General features: G+C 49.7%; 1 protein-coding gene across 6 annotated transcripts in view; it reads right to left on the bottom strand.

Annotated features, from left to right (window-relative positions):
- Positions 1 to 23,681, bottom strand: part of mocs1 (molybdenum cofactor synthesis 1) — a 56,978-nt gene that overhangs the window by 20,723 nt on the left and 12,574 nt on the right. For all 6 annotated transcript variants that reach the window (XM_052024339.1, XM_052024336.1, XM_052024337.1 and 3 more), the window contains exons 2-6: positions 22,764 to 22,896; positions 19,103 to 19,270; positions 12,262 to 12,426; positions 8,423 to 8,484; positions 4,395 to 4,506 (exon numbers count right to left, since the gene is read on the bottom strand). In XM_052024339.1, coding sequence (XP_051880299.1) covers positions 4,395 to 4,506; positions 8,423 to 8,484; positions 12,262 to 12,426; positions 19,103 to 19,259 — 496 coding nt within the window. In that variant the 5' untranslated portion in view covers positions 19,260 to 19,270; positions 22,764 to 22,896. The remainder of the gene's footprint in view (positions 1 to 4,394; positions 4,507 to 8,422; positions 8,485 to 12,261; positions 12,427 to 19,102; positions 19,271 to 22,763; positions 22,897 to 23,681) is intronic.

Raw genomic sequence — 23,681 nt, 5'->3', positions numbered from 1 at the left:
TTAGAGCAGGATAAAATGTCGGCACAACATCGTGGGCTGAAGGGCCTGTACTGTACTGTAACGTTCTATGTTTCGAGTCGAAACCCTGCATCAGGACTGAGAGTGGAGAGGGGAGATGGCCAGTGTGAAGAGGAGAGGGAGAGGGGTGAGACAGGAGTCCGATGTGATTGGTGGACCAAGGGGAGGGGAGCCAGTGGCAGGTGAATGATAGTTGGAGGCAGACAAAGAAAGAGGCGAGAGAAAAAAAATAGAGAGGCAGATCAGAGCAAGGTGGGGGTCTGCAAAGGAAAGTCTGGCCTAGATATTCCTGCTCATTCCTGGAACCCAGGGCACCCTGACCCAGGCACAAGAACTCTACCAACTAGGCCATGGTCAATGCCTGAAACACCAACTGTTTATTTCCCTCCACAGATGATACCTGACCTGCTGAGTTCCTCCAGCACTTTGTGCATGTTGCTCCAGATACATCCAGCATCTGCAGAATTCCTGGTGTCAATGCCCCAACGTTGCCCAGTTTCACTCTCAGCATCTTTAATACTCCATGGCCTCTCCCACAGGTTCCCTGCCATTTAACTGCACACAGTTGTCCACTGAAGCACTCCATAGACCATTCCACTCACTTGCTCAGGATGGGTGTGTGGCTGCCGTACTCCATGGTTACGGCACAGGGGGCCGTTTGGGTTTTTCTACCAGAGCAAGTCTCTCAGTAATCCCGCCAGCCTTCCTCTGTAGCCCTGCAGATTAAATCAAGTGTTGCTGTCTGGTGTCACCCCCGTTAGAGTCAGAGTCGTGCAGCACAGAGACTGGGTCTATGGCCCGCCGCGTCCATGCCCATCTACCTCATGAGGACCAAGTCCTTCTAAGTCGTGCCTATTTAGGTGTCTGTTTAAATGCCTCTTAAACGTAATACTTTAAATTATATACAGCACGGTAACAGGCCCTTCTGGCCCAACGAGCCCACGCCACCCAATTACACCCATGTTAACCTACTAACCCATACGTCTTTGGAATGTGGGAGGAAACCCAAACAGTCATGGGGAGAACGTACAAACTCCTTACGGACAGCAGTGGGAATTGAAACCCGATCGCTGGCACTGTAAAATGGCATTGTGCTACTGTGCTGCCCTAATGATTGTGCCAGATTCCCCCAATCTCTTGATTTTAAAACTTCTAAACCTGGTTTTTGAATCGTTCATTAAATCTCCCAATTTAATCCCCTCCAGCCCCACAGTTCCAGCCTCTCGAACTTCCTGAGATTTAAGCACTCTGCCTCTTGTGACCATGGCTTCCACTGCCTGGGCCCAGAGCTCTGGAACTCCCTCGCCAAACCACTGCCTGGGCCCAGAGCTCTGGAACTCCCTCGCCAAACCACTGTTAACCAGCACGAGTAAATCGACGAAACCAGGAGGGGCAAAGGTTGGGGTACCATTACACTTAATGACTTGCTCTTAATGGTTTACACAGCAGTGGTGGCGCGAGTTGGAAATAAGGGTGTTGAACAGCTGTTCCACAAACCGTCTTCAAGATTTTACAGCCTAGGCAAGGGAGAATGACCTCAGTCAAGACTGGGTGCGCGATATGCAGGGATTTAGAAGTTTGCCTGTAATGGGACAACATTCCCGGTACGGTTGTAAACCTGGGTGAACAACTGTCGCTCCCACAAGCCACAGGTTCTCGAGTTGAGGGGAGACCCGACCGAAGTTCATAAAATTATGAGAGGCATAGATAGGGTAGAGAATCTTCTTCCCCGGGGTGGAGATGTTGAACGATAGATGCTGTGGCTTTAAAGGTGAGAGGAGGGAAGTTTTAAAGGAGAATTGTGAGGCAATTTTTAAAAAATCATTAACAAACAGAGTGGTGGGTGCCTGGAACATGCTGCCAGGGGTTGTGGTGGAAGCAGACGTCACAGTGACGTTTAAGAGGCATTTTGAAAGACACACGAACAGGCAGGGAATGGAGGGATAGAGACCACTTGCAGGCAGATGTGTTTAAATTGACATCATGGTTGGCACAGACATCATCGGCTGAAGGGCCTGTTCCTGTGCTGTTCTATTATATGTGTAAAGGAGGCACTCTGTCTCCCCCTAGTGCTCACCTGGGTCTGACTGTACCACCCTGCACTGAGAGTTGACAGAGGTCCGCAGGGGCTTTGCTGTGGGAGTGACAATTCAATTCAATGTCCCTCCTCCCCACCCACCATCCATCCCACCCCCAGACTGTAGCTAGGGAAACTGAGATGGCCAGAAAACAGTTCTCAGTTCTCCCAGGATAAATAAATGCAGTCTACGCTCCTGTTCTCTCTTCAATTCCAGGAAAAATAAATTCAGACCAAGCTCGCGTTTTCTCCTGAGATATTCCAGGAAAAATATATGCAGTCCTAGCTCCTTATCTCCTCTTCATTTATTCCCGGAAACACAAGATTGATCCCTGCTCTCGCTCTCTCCACATTATTACAGGAAAAAAAAAATAAGGCCGATCCTGGCACCTCATTTCAGCTTAAATATTCTGGGAAAAATATTCCAGTCCCTCATTTCCCAATCTCTCTATTATTTTGGGAGGAAAAAAAGTAACAGGGTGGTTGTGGAGAGGACATCTCTTGTGGAGAACCTTTGAAAACTAAGGGGCTTGCCCATTAATACAGAGATGAGGAAAAGTCTTTTTCTCAGAATATCTTTGGAACTCTGTTCTTAAAGCGTCTTTGCAATTTTTAAGACTAAGGTAGATAGATTCTTGACAAGAAAGTGGGTAAACGGTTAACTGGGGGAGGTGGGAATGTGGAGTTGATCAGCCATGATCTTAAGTGGTGAAGCAAAGTTCATTGGGCTGAATGGTCCATTCCCCTCCTAATCTGTATGTACTCCACACAGCTCAGCACACCCATGGGCTCGGTCTACACTTCTCACTGCCTCGGTAAAGCAGCCAACATAATCAAAGACTCCTACCCACCCAGATATTCTCTCTTCTCCACCCCCCCCCCCCCAATCAGGCAGAAGATACAAAAGCCTGAAAGCACGTACCACCAGGCTCAAGGACAGCTTCTATCCCACTGTTATAAGACTATTGAATGGTTCCCTAGTGCAATAAAGTATTGGTTTATTATTGTCACTGGTACCGAGGTAGAGTGAAAAACTTGTCTTGCATACTGATCGTACAGGTCAATTCATTACACAGTGCAGTTACATTGAGGTAGTACAGATAAAAACAATGACAGTACAGTATAAAGTGTCATAGCTACAGAGGAAGTGCAGTGCAGGTAGACAATAAGGTGCAAGGTCACAAGGTAGATCGTGAAGTCAGAGTCCATCTCACTCTTGACCTCACAATCTACCTTGTTATGGCCTTGCACCTTATTGTCTGCCTGCACTTTCTCTGTAACTGTAACACTTTATTCTGCATTCTGTTATTGTTTTACCTTGTACTACCTCAATGCGCTGTTGTAATGAAATTATCTGTACAGATGGCATGCAAAACAAAGTTTTTCACGGTACCTCAGTACATGTGGCAATAATAAACCAATTTACCATTTACCAAATTTAGGTTCGGGCCATTCATACTGTTCTGTCTGCAGCCACTTTTGAAAGATGTTTGGATTTTGAAAGATCAACTGGATCATAGCTGAACTTCTATCGAGGACAGCTTCTATCCTGCTGTTATAAGATTATTGAACGGTTCCCTGGTATGATGAGATAGACTCTTGGCCTCACAATCTACCAAGATGATAAGCGGTTTAGATTGAGTGGACAGTCAGAGACTCTTCCCAGTGCGACAATGGCTAACACGAGGGGACATAATTGTAAGGTGATTGGAGGAAGGTATAAGGGGGATGTCAAGGGTAAGTTGTGTGTTTTTTTACACACAGAGAGTGGTGGGTGTATGGAATGCACTGCCGGCAGAGGTGGTGGGGGGCAGATACAGATACATGAGGGACATTTAAGAGATTCTTAGATAGACACATGAATGATAGAAAAATAGGGGGCTATGTGGGAGGGAAGGGTTAGATAGATCTTAGAGCAGGATAAAATGTCGGCACAACATTGTGGGCTGAAGGGCCTGTACTGTGCTGTAATGTTCTATGTTCTATCATGGCTTATTACCTTATTGTCTGCACTTTCTCTACATTCTGCATTCTGTTATTGCTTTACCTTGTACTATCTCAATGCACTGACGTGACGAAATGATCTGTATGCATGGGATGCAGAAGTTTTTTCACTGTACCTCGATATGAGACAATAATAAAACAATTCACCAAGCTCGAGGGTCTGAATGGCCCACTGACTCCAAACTTTAACACGTACTCCTGTGGCAGCCCCAGGAGAGGGAAGGGGGGGGAGTGGGGGGGACCACAGGGAACGCCAAGGGTCAATGCGCTGGCCTGGCCCCACCCTCGCACCCACCATCGAATGGCATGTACTCGATAAACCGCATGTCCAGGGGCTTTGTGGCGGTCAGGTTCACGAAGTCCAGCAACTCGTCTTCGTTCAGGCCCCTCATGACCACACAGTTCACCTGAGTAGAGACCAGAAGGGGAAAGGTCAGTCCCTAATTATTTTTTTTTGGGGGGGGGGGGGGGGGGTATTTTGTCCTACAGTCATATTTCCATCCTCCTAAGGAGCCCCTCCCCTGCTGTCACAGAACAATCCCATTCCCTGTTTTTCCTGGAACATATTAAAGTCATAGAGACACACACACAGCAAGAAACAGGCCAATCGGTCCACAGTGCCAATGCTGACCAGTCGACACCCATCCACATTAAGACCATCTGCCGGCACTTGGCCCCTAACTTTCCAGAACTAAGCAAGTTCAAGTGCTGACCTGGTCACTTCTGAAATGCTGTCAGTGACTCTCTCCAGCAGTGTAATCCAGGTACTCACTGCCTGGGTGGGACAAGGTGCCTGGCTGGGCCGGCACGGTAGTGTAGCGGTTAGCACAACGCTTTACAGCGCCAGCGATCTGGGTTCAATTCCCGCCACTGCCTGTAAGGAGTTTGTCCGTTCTCCCCGTGTTTGCATGGGTTTCCTCCGGGTGCTCTGGTTTCCTCCCACATTCCAAAGACATACAGGTTAGGAAGCTGTGGGCGTGCTATGTTGGCGCCGGAAGCGTGGCGACACTCGCGGGCTGCCCCTCAGAACACTACGCAAAAGATGCATTTCACTGTGTGTTTCGATGTACATGTGACTAATAAAGATATCTCATCAACTCCCCCTCAATTCCCACCACTCACTGACACACTAGGGGCAATTAAAACTTTTTTTTAAAAGAAGAAACATTTATACAGCACAGTAACAGGCCCTTCTGGCCCGCACTGCCCAATTATACCCACGTTAACCTACCTACCCGCATGTCTTTGGAATGTGGGAGGAAACCCACGCAGACACGGGGAGAACGTACAAACTCCTTACACACAGCAACGGGAATCGAACCCCGATCGCTGACGCTGTAATAGAGTTACACTAACCGCGCCTAATTTAATTCAGGGAACAATTAAATTCATCAAGGGTAGGGGAGTCCAAGATGGAGGGCATGGGTTTGAGATTAGAGGGGAAAGATTTAAAGGGGACCTGAGGGGAAACTTCCCCCCCTCCCCCCCCCACCCCACACAGAGGGTGGTCGGGATAAGGAACGAGCTGCCAGAGGTGGCTACAATTACAACATTTAAAAGATATTTAGGCAGGAAAGGATATGGGCCAAATGCAGGCAAAAGGGTCTAGCTCAGGTCGGCATGGACAAGATGGGCCGAAGGGCCTGTTTCCATGCTGCGTAACTCCACGACTCTAACCCACTTGTCGTTAGGAACGCCGGAGGGAACTGGAACACCCAGAGAAAACCCACGCGGTCACAGGGAGAATGTGCAAACTCCACACAGACAGCGCCCGAGCTCAGAATTGAACTGGGGTCACTGGAGCTGTGAGGAGGACAGCTCTGCTAACTCCACACCCGGGAGAGGTGCCACAACAGATTTTGGGAACAGCACTGTTCAAGAGGACGTTATTCCGATGAGGCAACCAATACTACAACACCACCGGTTTAGCTGCTCAGTTATCTCTCCAGTGTGTATGGAATCTCACTGTGCGCACTGTGACCAAAGCCTTTCAAGTGACCAAAGGATGTGACAGGCAGTACAACTCTAGGCCAGGCCCCCTCCTCACTGGCTGATCAGCCTCTCCAGTCAGTAACTGGACGCGTCCTTGTGAGCCAGCACATTTTGGCCAAAATGGCCCCAGTTCCACCTCAAATGCAAAACAATATCCGACTTGCTCAAATGGAACAGCCTCGATGGGCTGAAGGGCCCGTTTCTGAGACTATGAAACTATCCCAAACCCAGGCTTGGGCTTGGGATAGATTAACCTGACTACTTGGCCTGATCCACCTGACTACTTGGTTGTCTGGGTCAGAGGTCATGCCCTTGACCCAGACAGAGATTGAGACCTTATGTAAACATGCCAAACATCAGTACATTGGGTGAGAATCCACACCGAGTTATGGGTGGATGTAAAAGATCTCAATGGACTGAAGGGCATTAAGTACTAGTGTCCCAAGAGGCTACACTGGTGCCAGTGAGAGTTGTGCAGAGGGCATACAGAGACTTCGGGGGATATGGATAGGTTAAGTGAATGGGCAAGGACACACAGAGTCATACAGCATGGAAACAGGCCCTTTGGCCCAACTGGTCCATGCTGACCAAGATACCCATCTAAGCTAGTCCCATTTGGCCCATATCCCTCTAAACCCTTCCTATCCGTGTACTTGTCCAAGTGCCTTTTAATCATTGTTAATGTACCTGCCTCAACCACTTCCTCTGGCAGCTCATTCCATATACTGACCACCCTCTGGGTGAAGAAGTTGTCCCTCAGGTTCCTGTTAAATCTCTCCCCTCTCACCCATGTCCTCTAGTTCTTGATTCCCCAACCCTGGGGATAAAAGACTGAGTGCGTTCACCCTATCTATCCCCCTCATGATTTTATACACCTCTATAAGGTCACCCTTCATTCTCCCACACGCCAATGAATAAAGTCCGAGCCTGCTCAACCTCTCCCCACAACTCAGTTCCTGTCAACATCCTTGTAAATCTGTTCTGGGTCAGGTGGAATATAATGTGGGAAAGATGTGAGGCAATCCATAGCAGTTTTTAAAAAACGGCAAGTCACAGCTGGAGGGAGGGGAGCTATAGAAATAAAAGTCCCTGTTCCTACGTTTGTCTTTCAGGTGCGTGGGTGCTGTGCACCCATCACTGGCCAGTGGCACCCTGGGTGCTCACAATGACGTTTGAGATGGTCACACACAATGTGGAGGAGAGGCACAGGCCTGGATTAGCCTGACAAGGAACAGATCACTCAATGGTCTGATGGAAAATGATGATCGGGATCACTCAAAGAACAGCAGGGCTTGCATTATTGATCCTGCTATAACAAACTCACCCAATGGTCCATATGTTATCTTCACACGTTGGAAATATTTCATACTTCCTACCAAAATCCAATCAATAAATTTATACAGACACTAGTGATCAGTAATATTAATTACCAGATTATAGGACTCATGATTAAACTGGCAGCAATTTAGTTTATCCTTACTTTAGCTTATTCTTACAGTATACAAGGTTAATGGCAGGACTCTCAGCAGTGTGGAGGAACAGAGGGATCTTGGGGTCCATGTCCACAGATCTCTCAAGGTTGTCGCGCAAGTCAATAGGGTTGTTAAGGCGGCGAATAGTGTGTTGGCCTTCATTAGTCAGGGTATTGAGTTCAAGAGCTGCGAGGTAATGTTGCAGCTCTATAGAACTCTAGTTAGACCACACCTGGAGTATTGTGTTCAGTTCTGGTCGCCTCATTATAGGAAGGATGTGGAAGCTTTAGAGAGGGTGCAGAGGAGATTTACCAGGATGCTGCCTGGATCGGAGAGCATGTCTTTTGAGGATAGGTTGAGTGAGCTGGGGCTTTTCTCTTTGGAGAGAAGGAGGATGAGAGGAGACTTGATAGAGGTGTACAAGATGATAAGAGGAATAGATCAAGTAGACAGTCAGAGACTTTTTCCCAGGGCGAAAATGGCTAATATGAGGGGGCATAATTTTATGGTAATTGAAGAAATATATACGCAAGGGGGAAGTAAGAGGCAAGTTTTTTTTTTTAGAAACAGAGAGTGGTGGGTGCGTGGAACGCACTGCCTGCAGAGGTTGTGGGGGCAGATACATCAGGGACATTTAAGAGACTCTTAGATAGCCACATGGATGATAGAAAAATGGAGGGCTATGTGAGATGGAAGGGCTAGATAGATCTTACAGCAGGATAAAATGTCAGCATAACATCATGGGCCGAAGGGCCTGTAATGTTCTATGTTCCTTTTAACACATTTTATCCTTGGTAACTTGAGGTGAAAGATCAAAGTTCACACAACACAAGTCCAAAACCGATGGTGTCAGACTAACCTTAACGGGGTTGTAGCCCAGGTCGATGGCTTTGTCGATGCCCTCGATCACCTTGTGAAAACCTGCGGAAAAGAGCAACAGAAACTGGGCTCGAGGACAACTCACAAAAGCGGCACTACCTGCTGCAGGAGCCGCGGCAGATACCATCGTGGCCCTGCACACCAGCTGCCCAGTGCTGGAGAACGGGTGGGGGATTGGGGGCAGGGAGGCGCAGTCGGCAGGGTGGTCCGGAGCACTGGAGGGGCCAGTGTTGAGGAAAAAGGGAGCCGGAGTGGCAGAAGGGGCAGGGGATATCAAGAGAGTGGACCTGTTATAAATGAGGATGGCTGGACGTGCCTGGGGAGGACTTGGGTGCGTGGTATGGGGGCAGGAGGGATTGATTGAGTGCTCAGGGCATGTGGGGGACTGGGTGCTAACAGGCAACACACCAAACACATTGGAATCCAAGGGATCAGAGTAACCCCCAGTCACACAACCCAAATGTCCTTCCCTATCAAGGGAGCACCGTGGAATCAAAGTTCCATCAGGCCCTCACAGAGCTAAATGTAGAGGGCGTAGCTTCAGGCTAAGTGGCAAGAGGTTTAGACAGCATCCGAGGAAGAAATTTTTTTTCCACCCAAAGGGTTGGTCGGACTCAGGATGAGGAGGTGGTGGAGGCAGGTACCCCTCACAACACTTAAGAGTAATACAGCAAGGAAATGAGCCCTTCTGCCCCAACTCATCCATGCTCGACCAAGTTGCCCGAATGGGCTAGTCCCATTTGCCCATATCCCTCTAAACCTTTCCTATCCGAACGTCTTTTAAATGTCGTAGGTGTACATGTCTCAACCACTTGCTGTGGCAGCTTGTTCCATGTCCTCTCTATGTGGAAAAAGTTGTCTCTCAAATCCCTTTTAAATATTTCCCCTCTCACCTTAAACCTATGCCCTCTAGTTTTGGACTGAGGGGGAAAAAAAAAAGACTGACCATTCACTTATCTATGCCCCTCATAATTTTTATAAACCTCTGTAAGGTCACCCCTCAGCCTCCTACGCAAGTCCTAGCCTGTCCAGTCTCCCTTGCAATTCAAAACCTCCAGTCCCTGGTAAATCTTTCTCTGCACCCTATAGCAGGACGACCAGAACCGCACACAGTACTCCAAGTGTGGTTTCACTAATGTCTTGTACAGCTCTAACGTGACATCCCACTTCCTGTGCACAATACTCTGACCGATGAAGGCCAGTGTGCCAAACGCCTTCTTCACCACCCTGGTCTACCCAGGAACTATGTACCTGCAGCCCTTGGTCTCTTAACACTTAAGTAACTAGACGAGCACTTGAAATTACCAAGGTTATAGGCCAAGTGCTGGTAAATGGGATGAGTATAGATGAGTACTTGGTCAGTGTGAACATGGGTTGTAGAGGGTGTTTCTGCGCTGTGACTAAATCTGCTCCTTCTCTCTCTTGGTGGTGGGGTGGTGGGGGGGGGGTGGAGACTGGAGGGATTAACCAGGGTGTGTGGGAATTGAACCTTCAGTCTCTGATACAGGAGAGATGGAGTCAGGTTTCATGCTGCTCGCTCCCTCCCTGAGGCAGTGCAGAAGGTCGGATGCTGGGCAAAGGCTGTGGAGAAGCCATTCTGTCTGGGGTGACGGAAGGACATTTCGAGCACTAGGCCTACAGCGGCACCTCGTGGTAACACTGCGCAACTCCAGCACCCTATCAGAGGCCAAGGGACAGCTTTCAAAGACAGAGATATCTGGCATCAAGGAACACACAAACGCAGGAGAGTTGAGCCCTTACAGTGGTATCCACAGCAACCATTTCTGCACACAGACAGGCTGGCTACAGAACAATGGGTTCTGGGAGATGATTACAAGGTTAAAGAGTAATGGAGATGCTGACCCAGTGCATGAACCCACAGAGATTACTGCCAAGTAAGAGGAGAAGGGTGTGCTAAAGGGAGCACAAACACACAGAGTCCTCTGTCTCCTGCAATGCACGCACAGTTCTGCGACCTGTGCACATTCCAGAGCCCCACGTGCACGCAGTCCCACACACGTACTTCACTTCTTAAATTCACTGTTAGGATTCAGATGTCACCGGTAACATTTATTGCCCACTGGTAGTCACTCATACACAGAGGAACTTCCTCGGGCATTTAAGGCTCAACCAACACACACTGGTAACACAGGGAGACAGGGTGGTGAAGAAGGTATGCACGCTTGCCTTCATCGGTTAGGACATTAAGTACAGGAGTTGGGACGTCATGTTACAATTGTACGGGTCCTTGGTGAGACCACACTTGGAGTATTGTGTGCAGTCCTGGCCGTTCAGCTACAGGGAGGATGTCATTAGGGTGCAAAAATGATTCACAAGGACGTCACTAGGGCATGAGCTACAAGGAGAGGCCAGGTAAGCTGGGACTTTCCTCCCCTGGAGCGAAGGAGATCGAAGGGGTGACCTTACAGGTTTATAAAAATCATAAGGGGCATAACTAAGGTGGATGGTCAGTCTTTTCTCCCCTCCCCCCCCCCCCCCCCCCAGGGTTGGTGTCGAAAACTAGAGGGCATAGATTTAAGGTGAGATGGGACAGATTTTAAAGAGGGACCTGAGGGGGCAACATTTTCCACCCCCCTCCCCCCATAGAGAGGGTGGTGGGTATGTGGAATGAGCTGCCAGAGGTAGCTGTAGAGGCAGATACAATTGAAATGTTTGAGAGATATTTAGGTACATGGATTGGAAAAGATTTAGGAGGGACATGAGCCTAAAAGCAGGTAAATGGGACTAGCTCAAGTGGACAACTTGGTTGGCATGGACGTTGGATCAAAGGGCCTGTTTCCCTGCTGTATAACTCAATCACGCCACCCTCCTTCAAGCCTCTAATGCTCATGCTTACTGTGGGGAAGAACAGCTGTGACCTGTGTTTACCCCAAAATAAAGCCACATCTCTGACAGTGCAGCACCCCATCAGCACCCCCCCCCCCAGCGGTGTCAGCCGACAGAGTGCCAAGCTTCAAGCTAGGCAGATTGTCAGAGCTTCAAGTTCCCAGGAGTGAAAATCACCAATAGCCTGTCCTGATCCAACCACATAGACGCTATGGCCAAGGAAGCTCACCAGCGCCTCTACTTCCTCAGAAGGCTAAAGAAATTTGGCATGTCCCTGTTGACCCTCACCAATTTTTATCGATGCACCATAGAAAGCATCCCACCCGGATGCACCACAGCTTGGTATGGCAACTGCTCTGCCCAGGACTGCAAGAAACTGCAGAGAGTTGTAGTCACAGCTCAGCACATCACAGAAACCAGCCTCCTCTCCGTGGACTCTGTCTACACTTCTCACTGCCTCGTTACAGCAGCCACCATAATCAAAGACCCCACCCACCCTGGACATTCTCTCCTCTCCCCTCGGTCAGAAGATACAAAAGCCTGAAAGCACATACCACCAGGCACAAGGACAGCTTCTATCCCACTGTTACAAGACGATTGAACGGTTCCCTAGTACAAGATAGACTCTTGACCTCACAATCAATCTCGTTATGGCCTTCCACTTTATTGTCTGCCTGCACTGCACTCTAACTGTAACACTTTATTCTGCATTCTGTTATTGTTTTCCATTGTACTACTTCAATGCACTGTTGTAATGAATTGATCTATATGAACAGTACACGTTTTTCCACTGTACCTCAGTACATGTGACAATAATAAATCAATTTACCAAACACACACACAAAACCCCCCTCTGCCCCCCGCCCCCCAGAACAGTGCTCCGCACTTGGGGCTGGGAGGACTATGGGTCCGGCTGTATGCGGTGGTGGTGGAAGTGCGTGCAGGGGAACCACAGAAGCTTGAGACCCTTACCTCTCCTTCGGGTGATGAACTCAAACTTGGCAGGGACCAAGGTGTCCAGGCTGACGTTGAGGAGGTTGAGGCCCGCCTCCTTCAGGCTGGGCAGCAACTTGGCTAGGTTGATGCCATTAGTTGTGACGGCGAGCGTCTTCAGGTTTTCCAGTTGGTGAAGTCGAGCTGTTTGACCGGGAGGAGGTGCGGGAGAGAAGGGAAGGAGTGGTGGAGAGGGGATTAAAAGACAGAATGCACCCAGTTAGAAACGCATTCTGTACCCAGAATGAGCAACTTGATGCCATTTCTATTTTCTTCCACGACTGGCCAGACCCAAGCGTACCACCCAACCCCCCCCCCCCCCAGCAGTCACTGAAGCAAGAAAGTCACCATGGTTACATTCACCGGGTGGCTCTGGGTCTGGAGTCACACACAGAACAGTACAACACAGGCCCTTTGGCCCACAATGCCTGTGCTGACCACCATGCCAATTTAAACTACACATCTGCCTGCACGGTAGTGCAGCGGTTGGCGTAACACTATTACAGCGCCAGTGACCTGGGTTCAATTCCGCCCGCTGTCTGTAAGGAGTTTGTACGTTCTCCCCGTGTGCCTGTGAGGGTTTCCTCTGGGTGCTCCGGTTTCCTCCCACATTCCAAAGTCAGACGGGTTAGGAAGTTGTGGGCACGCTACGTCAGTACCAGAAGCAGGGCGACACTTGCGGGTTGCCCCCAGAACACTCTACGCAAAAGATGCATTTCACTGTGTGTCGACGTACATGTGACTCAAAGATATCTTACATGGTCTCTACCCCTCTATTCCCTGTCTGTAGGTGCAGCTGTCCTAATGCTTCTTATGTTATCGTATCTACTTCCACCACTACCCCTGGCAGCACATTCCAGGCACTCAACACTGCTTAAAAAAAACCTGCCTTGTACATCTCCTTTAAATCCCCCCTGCACCTTAAATTTACGCCCACTAGTATTTAGACACTGACCATCTACTCTATCAAAACCTCTCACTTTATCTACTTCTACCAGGCCGTCCCTCAGCCTCCAACGCTCCAGAGAAAAAGATCCTACGTGCAACTTTTGTGGTTCTGCACACATGTAGGTGCAGTTTCTTATGCAGAGAAGGGGGACATTCAGCCCATCGAGCTGCCGCAGTTTCAGTCAATTCCCATCAATCCCGTTTCCCCACCCCCACTTATTTCTCTGCGACCCATTCCCTCTCGCATTCCCGTCAACCCCCTTCACCGATCTTCCCACCACTCACCTGCTCACCGGGGGGGGGGGGGGGGGGGGGGGGGGGGGGGGGGGGGGGGGGGGGGGGGGGGGGGGGGGGGGGGGGGGGGGGGGGGGGGGGGGGCAATTTACAGCAGCCAACTAACCTGCCAACCCGCACGTCTTTGAGATGTGGGAGGGAAGCAGAACACCCAGATGATTACAGGGAGAACTTCAAACTTCACACAGACAGCTCCGGAGGTCAGGCTTGAACCCAGGTCGCTGAAACTCAGAGGCAGCAGCACTACCTGCCACACCACTGCTTTGCAACAATTGGGAGCTTCACAGTCGCCATTATTCCAGTTCCATTTAATTAACAGAATTTAAATTCTCCAGCCAACTCCTGGTCAATTGTCTGTGCTTCTGGTCTCTGGTCGAGCAGCTTTTCATTGTGCTGTCTTCCTCCGCTTCACGGAGCTATACAGCACAGAAACAGGCCCTTCGGCCCACCAAGTCTGTGCCGACTATCCAGCGCCCATTTACACTAATCCCATCTTATTCTCCCCACATTTCCATCAACTGCATATGGACTTCAGTCAGGCCTTCGATAAGGTTCTGCACGGCAGGCTGCTATGGAAAGTGAGATCACATGGGATCTAGGGAGAGCTAGTTAGTTGGATCTTGATGGTAGGAAGCAGGAGGTGATGGTGGAAGGTTGTTTTTCCAGACTGCAGGCCCGTGACTAGTTGTGTTCCCCAGGGCTCAGTGCTAGGTCCATTGCTATTTATCATCTATAATAAATGATTTGGATGAGAATGTACAGAGTGTGATTTGTAAATTTGCAGATGACACCAAAATAGGTGGTGTCATCGACAGTGGAGACGGTCATCAGGATTTACAGAGGGATCTTGATCGGCTGGGTAAGTGGGCCAAGGAATGGCAAATGGAAGTTAACTCAGCTAAGTGCGAGGTGTTGCATTTTGGTTAGACAAATGAGGGTAGGACTTGCACAGTGAACAGTAGGGCCCTGGCATGTGTTGTAGAACAGAGGCACGTTGGAGTACAAGTACATGGTTCCCTGAAAGTGGGGTCGCAGGGTGGTGAAGCAGCATTTAGACACTTCTTAAACACTGTCAGTGACGCTGCTTCCACCATCCTCTCTGGCAGTGTGTTCCAGATGCTCACCTCTCTCTGGGTGGAAAAAAAAGATCCCTTCAAACTTCTATGAGCTCCTGCCGGACTCAAAAGTTCTCGATACCCCACATCCTGTTTCCTGGTTCTACAGCGGCTTATCGGCACCCAGAAAAGCTGCTTGCAGCTGAACTGGAACAGGGTACAGAGGTAAGCAACTCATGCCCTGTGGCCACAATGGGAACTGGGCCAAAGAAAAAATGGGAGGGATGAGGGAGAGGCTGCAAAAAAATTACACCCAATGAACAAGCTGAAACTCGACAGATAGGAAACCCGGCCTCCCCCACACCTCCAGTCCTCACTGGGAGGATACAGAATCAGCTAAGACAGACAGAAATGATGTTTTTCTCATTTAAAATGCAAAGCAATTCTTCATAAACAAATCGAAAAAAACTGCAGATTTTGGAAATCTGAAATAAAAACAGAAAATGCTGGGAGTTACCCAGCAAGTCTGGCTGCTCCTTTATAAGGAGGATGTGGGGGCTTTGGAAAGTGTGAAGAAGTAGTTTACTGGGATGCTGTCTGGATCAGACAGTACGAGCTATAAGGATAGGTTGGACAAACTTGGGTTGTTTTCTCTGGAGCGGCAGAGGCTGAGAGGATGAATTGTTCTGTATGAACTGCATGCAAGACAAGTTTTTAACTGTATGTCAGTATATGTGACACTAATAAACCAATTAGCCAATTTAGAAGTTTATAAAATTATGAGAGGCGTAGATAGGCAGTCAGTCAGAATCTTTTACCCAGGGTCGAAATGTCAAATACTAGAGGATGTGCATTTAAGGTAAAAGGAGGAAAGTTTAAAGGACGTGTGGAGCAAGTTTTTTTTCAAAATACACAGAGTGGTGGGTACCTGGAACGGGCTTCCAGGGGCAGTGGTAGAAGCAGATATGATAGAGGCACTTAGATAGACACACGAATATGCAGGGAATGGAGGGATGTTTCTGGTAGTGGGAGAGCCTAGGACCAGAGGGTACAGCTTCTGAATAAAAGGATGAACCTTTAGAACTGAGATGAGGAGGAATTTCTTCAGCCAGAGGGTGGTGAATCTGTGGAATTCATTGCCACAGACGACTGTGGAGGCCAAGTCATTGGGTATATTTAAAACGGAGGTTGATAGGTTCTTGATTAGTCAGTGTGTCAAAGGTCATGGGGAGAAGGCTGGAGAATGGGGGTTGAGAGGGAAAAATAAAATCAGCCATGATCGAATGGCAGAACAGACTCAATGGGCAGAATGGCCTCATTCTGCTCCTACGTCTTACGAATATGGATCATGTGCAGGCAGAAGAGGTTTAGTTTAATTTGGCATCGTGGTCAGCACAGATATTGTGGGCCAAAGGGCCTGTTCCTGTGCTGTACTGTTCTATGCAAGTCAGGCAGTATCTGTGGAGGGAGAAACAGATCTGACGGTTCAGTCCACGTTAGCTCTTGTTTCTCTCCAGGGATGCCAACTTTCTTCGTGAGTGCACCTTTGCCACTTTGGTAGTGAAATACAGGCCATCCCCAGGTTACGATAGGGCTCCATTCCCGTGAACCGCTTGTAACCCAGACAGTTCGCGAGTCAGAAGTGCGGCCACAAACCAAGTTCCCACACGGCAGGAGATGCCTGCAGCCCCGTAGCATCTGGCAAATCCATCCCGCCGGTCTCCCAAATGTCCGCTCGCACGTACACAGATTGGGCGCTTGTAAGCTGGGGTGGAGCTGTTCTGGCGCATGTGATGACACGCGCTCCGAGATCTGTGACGGACATCTTGCATTAGCTGACATTCCCTGTGCTTCCGGATACCAGTCCCACACTCTGGAGTCTCCTGATCCCAAGTGCAAAAGGCAGGCCAGTGTATCAGGAGCACGGATTTATCCTGGGCGCAGCCGAAAGTGACCCAAGGTCTGGCTGCAGTCGAATGGGGCAGGGAGCATCAGAGCTTCACTGTTGTCCCACCAGAATCCCCAGTGGCCTCGTCGACATCGGAGAACCTGGTTGCAGTCACGTCCGTGACAAGTCCTGGGTTCCTGCAACACGAATAGAGGATCAGGCACCAGAGGCAAGGGGAACCAGGATCAGGACTTGGGGGCAGCGGGAAGAGAGGCATCAGTATCTGGATTGCTGGAGCATTGACATGTAGTTGTAGGGTTTCCTGACCACTGAAAGGAGGACCAAGTAAATGGGATAGGCAGGAGTGGACATCTGCTGGAGAATTGGCAGTTTTATCCTTTGATAGATGAAAACATGACACTGGAGGAACTCAGCAGGCGGGCAGCATCCGTAGAGAAAAGCAGGCGGTCAACGTTTCGGGTCAGGACCCTTCTTCAGGACTGAAGATAGGAAAAGGGAAGCCCAATATATAAGGGACAAGCAGAGCAGTGATAGGTGGACAGAAGAGGGGAGGTGGGGTGGGCACAGGGTGGTGATAGGCAGATGCAGGTAAGATAGTGATGGCAGGTGCGGGGGAGGACGGAGGGCAGATCCACCGGGGGATGGGTCAAAGGTAAGAAGAGAGAGGAAAAGAAGAAATAAGAAGAGGCTAGAAAGGGAAGAGAAGCAGCATGGTGGGGTGGGGTGTTGTGGGGAAGGTGGGGGTGAGGATTACCTAAAGTGGGAGAATTCAATATTCATGCCGCTGGGCTGCAAGTTCCAAGATGGAAAATGAGGTGCTGTTCCTCCAGTTTACGCTTGGAATTCTCCTGGCAGAGGAGGAGGCCGAGGACTGTCATATCCTTTGATAGGTTCCCCCTTCACATCCTATCCTGTCAGCCTTCTCTGGAGCTCCTTGCCATAGTCCTCACCTCGGTAGTGTGACCTTGTGCATTTTTCCCAAGCTGTCAAACAACGATAGAACTCACCAAGCCTAAACTCCCTGCGAAAATTCCATCAGAAAATCTTCAAAGTTAATGATTGTAGCAGCCTCTGCATATCCAGGTGATAGAGGAAGGTACTCTCACAATATTGATGAGGTTAAAAAGACATTTAAAAGACAGTTGGATAGCTACATGGATAGGAAAAGTTTAGAGGGATATGGACCAAATATGGGGGAATGGACTAGCTTAGATGGGCACCTTGATTGGCATGAACGAGTTGGACTGAAGGGCCTGTTTCTGTGCTGTATTACTCTACAACTAAGTATCTGGACAAGCACTCGAATTAGACTCGATTCCAGCATCCGCAGTCCTTTGCTTCTCAAGCACTTGAATCACCAAGGCATAGAAGGCTACAGACCAAGGGCTGGTAAGCAGAACAAGGATAGATGGGTACTTGAGGGTTGGCATGGATGTGCTGGGCCAAAGGGCCCATTTCAATGCCGTGCAACTATGGAATTGCAGAGCGCGCGAGGCAAGCACAGCAAGATCCCACAAGCCAGCAAGCCAATCAGGAGTGGCTAAGAAGAAATCTGCTGAGAGACTCATCCGGCCAGGATGGCAGTGGTGGGAGCTTCCTCTGTCCCTCTCTACTGTACCTCGCCGAGGTTAAATTTGTGCATTGAGATTATTGGTTCAATCCCCTGTCAGTCAAGCTTGGCGATCGCCTGAACATTACCAATGGGATCCTTTATGTCCACCCAACAGGGCAAATGAGGCTGCACCTTCAGTTCTCTCCGATGACAGCTTCTCCCACAATGGAGCCATGGGCACTGCACCTAGGTTCACATAATTGACTTCCAGTGACCCCTGAACTTGCAATGATTTGACTAGAGACGAACTTGTTATTATCTTGTGCCCGCATTTAGCCACAGGACCACTGCCAGTTGGGGAGGAGATGATTGGCTCAATCACTGTCAATCAAACCTGGCGACAGCTGTAAGCTGCTGAGATCAAATTCATGCAGAGAGATGATTGGTTCAATCCCGTTAGTCAAGCTTGGCAACTGCTGTAAACGGCCATATCAAATTCATTCAGAGTAGCGATTGGCTCACTGTCAATCAAACTTGGTGGCTGTTGTAAACCACTGAGGTTAAACTCATGCAGAGAGGTGACTGGTTCAATCTCCTGTCAGTCAAGCTTGGAGACCGCTGTAAGGCACCAAATCAAATTCATGCAAAGAATTTATCTGGTGCTATCCTCTACACCTTCCATTCCTCCAGAGAAGTTACCTCACATGCACTGGGAGAAGTTGCTGTAGCTGGCATTTCCACCAGACAGTAAACAGATCATGTTGCTCTCCAGATTGACTTTCTGCACGACGCTGATTTGTCCAGGTCTTATGATCTCATCTCCAACTCATTTCTGCCACAGCACTGACAATAAATATTTGCTCGGTCACTATTCAGACCAGGCATATGGGCATTGCTGACCAGGCATGCATTCATTGGCTATCAGCTACTGCGCACCAGCTGGGAGGTTGCTGGACAACTCCAGCGGGTCAAGTTGTTTGTTAATTCCTTCCTGTTCGACTCTGGGGCAAGGCTCAGGAAGCAGAAGTGGAGGGGGGAGTCCTGCACCAATCGGAGACTTACCCACGATCTCCACCACGTCAGGCCTGATTAGTGGCTCGCCTCCCGTCAGGCGGATCTTATCCACCCCCTCCCGCACAAAGAGCCCCGCCAGGGTGACGATCTCCTCCGTGGTGAGCAGCTGCGTCCTGGGGGTTAGCTTCACCCCGTCCTGGGGCATGCAGTACTGACCTACAGGGGAGGAGGCAGAAACAGGCAGTGTGCACAAATGTCAGAGCCGTAGTCTGACAGCACGGAAACAGGGCCCTTCAGCCCATCAAGCTCATGCTGACCATCAACCACCCATTGACACCATCATAGAACAGTACAGCACAATACAGGCCCTTCGGCCCACAATGTTGTGCCAACCTTTAAACCTCACCCAAGTCTATCTAACCCCTTCCTCCCACATATCCCTCTATTTTAAATTCCTCCACATACTTATCCAGCAATCTCTTGAAACTGACCAATGTACCTGCCTCCATCACCATCCCAGGCAGCACATTCCATGCCCCAACCACTCTCTGGGTAAACAACCTCCCTTGAACTTCCCACCCATTACATTAAAGCCATGCCCTTTTGTATTGAGCATTGATTCCCTGGGAAAGAGGTGCTGGCTGTCTCCTCTATCTATTCCTCTTAATATTTTGTACACCTCTATCACATCTCCTCTCATCCTCCTTCTCTCCAAAGAGTAAAGACGTAGCTCCCTTAGTCTCTCCTCATAATGCATACTCTCTAAACCAAGCAGCATCCTGGTAAATCTCCTCCGCACCCTTCCCAATGCTTCCACGTCCTTCTTATAATGAGGCGACCAGAACGGGATACAGTACTCTAAGTGTGGTCTAACCAGAGTTTTTAAAGAGCTGACACTAATCCTATACTAACCCATGCTTTATTCCTCCCACATCCCCATCAACTCCCCCAGATTCTACTGCTCACCTATACACTCAAGGCAACTTACAGCATCCAATTAGCCTACTGACCCACACGTCGTTGGGATGCGAGAGGTAAACGAGAGCACCCAGGAGAAACCCACATGGTCACAGGGAGAACATGCAAACTCCACGCGCAGACAGCACCCGAGGTCAGGAGTGAACCCGGGTCTCCGGAGCCGCGAGGCAGCAGCTTTGCTAATTGCACCACTGTGCCGCTGTGGAGTGGTGTAGCTGTGGACAGCAGAACAGGGACGATACAACAGGAGAGAAGTAACTGAGCAATGAAGGTACGCATTGCAGCTTTTTCTGGGTGAGAAGCCATTAAAGAGAAGCGCAGTTTTGGTCACCCTGTTATAGGAAAGACGTCGTTACGCTGGAAAGAGTGCAAAGAAGATTTACGAGGTTGCTGCCAGGACTTGAGGGCCTGAGTTATCCAAAAAGGTTGGGTGGGCTAGGACTTTAGTCCTTGGAGCGCAAGGAGAATGAGGGGTGGCCTTGTGGAGGTTATAACATCATGAGGGGCATAGATAGGGTGAAGGTGCACAGTACTTTTCCCCAGGGTTGGGAAGATCAAAAGATAAGATAAGGTACACTACACAAAAGATTCATTTTACTGTGTGTTTCAAGGTACATGTGACTAATAAAGTTATCTATTATCTTTATCAGTCACATGTACCTCGAAACACACAGTAAAATGCATCTTTTTGCGTAGAGTGTTCTGGGGGCAGCCCCGTAAGTGTGGCCACGCTTCCGGCGCCAACATAGCATGCCCACAACTTCCTAACCCGTACGCCTTTTGGAATGTGGGAGGAAACCGGAGCACCCGGAGGAAATCCACGCAGACACGGGGAGAACGTACAAACTCCTCGCAGACAGCAGCTGGAATCGAACCCGGGTCACTGCAAAAACTAGGGGGCATAGGTTTAAGGGGAGAGGGGAAAGAATTTGAAAAGGGACCTGAGGGGGCAACTTCTTGATGCAAAGGGTGATGTGTATGAAATGAGCTGCCAGAGGAAGTGGTTGAGACAGGTACAATATTTAAAAAAGACACTTAGACAGGTAAATGGATAGGAAAGAATTAAGTGGAGTAACAAACAATCTGCTGGAGGAACTCAGTGGGTTGAGCAGCATCTGTGACTGGGAAGGAACTGTCGACATTTCAGGTCGAAACCCTGCATCAGGTCGACAATTCCTCACCCCCCTCCACAGATGCTGCTCGACCTGCTGAGTCCCTCCAGCAGATTGTCTGTTGCTCCAGGTTCCAGCGTCTGCCATCTCTGGTGTCTCCAAGGTTTAGAGGGACGTGGGCCAAATGCGGGCAGGTAGGACTAGCTTCGATGGGCAACTCGGACAGCATGGACCCATTGCACTGAAGGGCCTGCTTCCGTGCTGTAGGACTCTAACACAGGACGGGTCACGACCCACTCAAATCAGGGCACCACTAGGATCGGGACGACCAATCTACCAGCACTGCACATACTGTTAGCTTCACTGCTGGAAGGGAACAAGGTCCCGGGGAGGGTGGGGAGGACATAGGGGTGTAAACTAGGCCCCAGGGATTGCCAGTGTCCAGCTGGGGTACAGGCAGATCCCGAGGGAGACAAATCAGTGCTCGTGTCCCCAGGGAGAGAAATTACCAACAGCAGTCAGCAGTTCAATCCCACCCTGGTCCCTAGTCGCCGGGGCTTTTTAACCCTTTGTGGGCAGTAAACTTCTGCAGGCTCGATCTTTCACCTCATTCGCATTACCTGATGCCGACTGAGCACCAAGGGGGGCGAGGCAGGACTGGTGTGGGGTGGGCTGTATTTCAATAACGTTTGGACAAGCGAAAGCACTTCTGTGGTCTGACCTTGGTGCTGACTCTGACCCACTGCCATGCTTGATGGACCACAGAGTGGGGCCAGCAACTTAATCCTTCCGGGACAAAGTGTAGGGAAGGGGATTAACCTGGGACCCAGCACACAAGGACCACATTCGGTACGTCCCCCATGACCCTCACCAATTTTTTTTTAAACAGATGCACCATAAAAAGCATCCTATCCGGATGCATCACGGCTTGGCACGGCAACTGCTCTGCCAGAGACGGCAAAAAACTGCGGAGAGTTGTGGACGCAGCTCAGTCCATCAGGCAAACCAGCCTCCCCTCCGTTGACTCCGTCTACACTTCCCGCAGCCTCAGGAAAGCAGCCAATGTAATCAAGGACCCCTCCCACCCCGGTCATTCTTTCTTCTCCTCCCTCTCCCCCCCCAATCGGGCAGAAGATTCAAAAGCCTGAAAGCACGTACCATCAGGATCAAGAACAGCTTCTACCCCACTGTCAATTACTCTTGAATGGATCTCTCACATGCTAAAGAATGACTCTCGATCTTCCAATCTACCTTATCATGGCCCTTGCACCTTATTGTCTGCCTGCACTACACTTTCTCTGTAACACTATATTCTGCATTGCCTTACCCCCCCCCCCTTTTGTACTTCTTGTTGTACATACGTATGAAATGATCTGTCGGGATGGTGCGCAAAACAGTTTTTCCCCACTGTATCAATAATAAACCAATTACAGTCTCAGGGAGGGAGCTTCGACTGCATCTGCTGCTTAGCTGACTTTATCCTCTAACATCACATTTTCCTTCCTACTTTGCTGTTCAATCCAAAAGAGCGCAGGATCCAGAATGCCGCAGTCCCACATCCGGACCGAGACTCGAGTGAGCGAGCCACGGGGATTTGAAGGGGGCGAGGGGAGACTTACATCGCAGGTTGCACTTTTCGGTAAGCGAGATCCTCAGGTAACTATGCTGCCTCCCAAAACTGTCCGTCAGGAAGGCCGAGAAGGGCAGTGACCGGTGGTCAAAGCGGCTTCTCCATCCGAGGCCCGGCGAAGCCTAGGGAGGAAGAGGAGGCATTACCGGGGCAGCTTCCCGTTTCACATCACTTCCCGAAGCCGGTCTTTGGTGCCAACTCTGACCGGACGTCCCCGTGCTCCTGTTTACTTAGAAGTACTGGAAGTGGGAGGAGTAGGCCATTTGGCCCATTGGACCGATCCTTTCGGCATAACCACACCTAGTCATCTGTTCCAGCTTTCTCCCAATAACCCTTCCCACCCAGCCAGGACACCCAAGCCCTCCAACGCCCTCTCAAAAGCCACTGTTCCATGATGTCACAGCTGACAGAGATGCTGTTGCCGCCTCGGGTGCTGTCTGTGTGGAGTTTGCACGTTCTCCCAGTGACTACGTGGGTCTCCCCAGGGTGCTCCAGTTTCCTCCCACATCCCAAGGATAAGACCATAAGACAGGAGGAGAATTAGGCCATTCAGCCCATCGAGTCTGCTCCACCATTCGATCATGGCTGATTTATTTTCCCCTCTCAACCCCATTCCCCTGCCTTCTCCCCTTAACCTTTGACACCCTTACTAATCAAGAACCTATCAACCTCCGCTTTAAATACACCCAATGACTCGGCCTCCACAGCCCTCCGTGGCAACAGATTCACCACCCTCTGGCTGAAGAAATTCCTCTTCATCTCAGTTCTAAAGGGACATCCTTCTATTCTGAGGCTGCGCGGGTCAGTAGGTTAATTGGCCACTGTGTGTGAGTGAGGGGTGGAATCTGGGGGGAGTCAATGGGAACGAGTGGAGAAGAAAATGAGTGAGGGCAGGATTAGTGAAAGA

The sequence above is a fragment of the Pristis pectinata genome, chromosome 10 (assembly GCF_009764475.1).
Source record: "Pristis pectinata isolate sPriPec2 chromosome 10, sPriPec2.1.pri, whole genome shotgun sequence".
Taxonomy (NCBI): domain Eukaryota; kingdom Metazoa; phylum Chordata; class Chondrichthyes; order Rhinopristiformes; family Pristidae; genus Pristis; species Pristis pectinata.
This window is presented reverse-complemented; position numbering and strand designations above follow the sequence as displayed.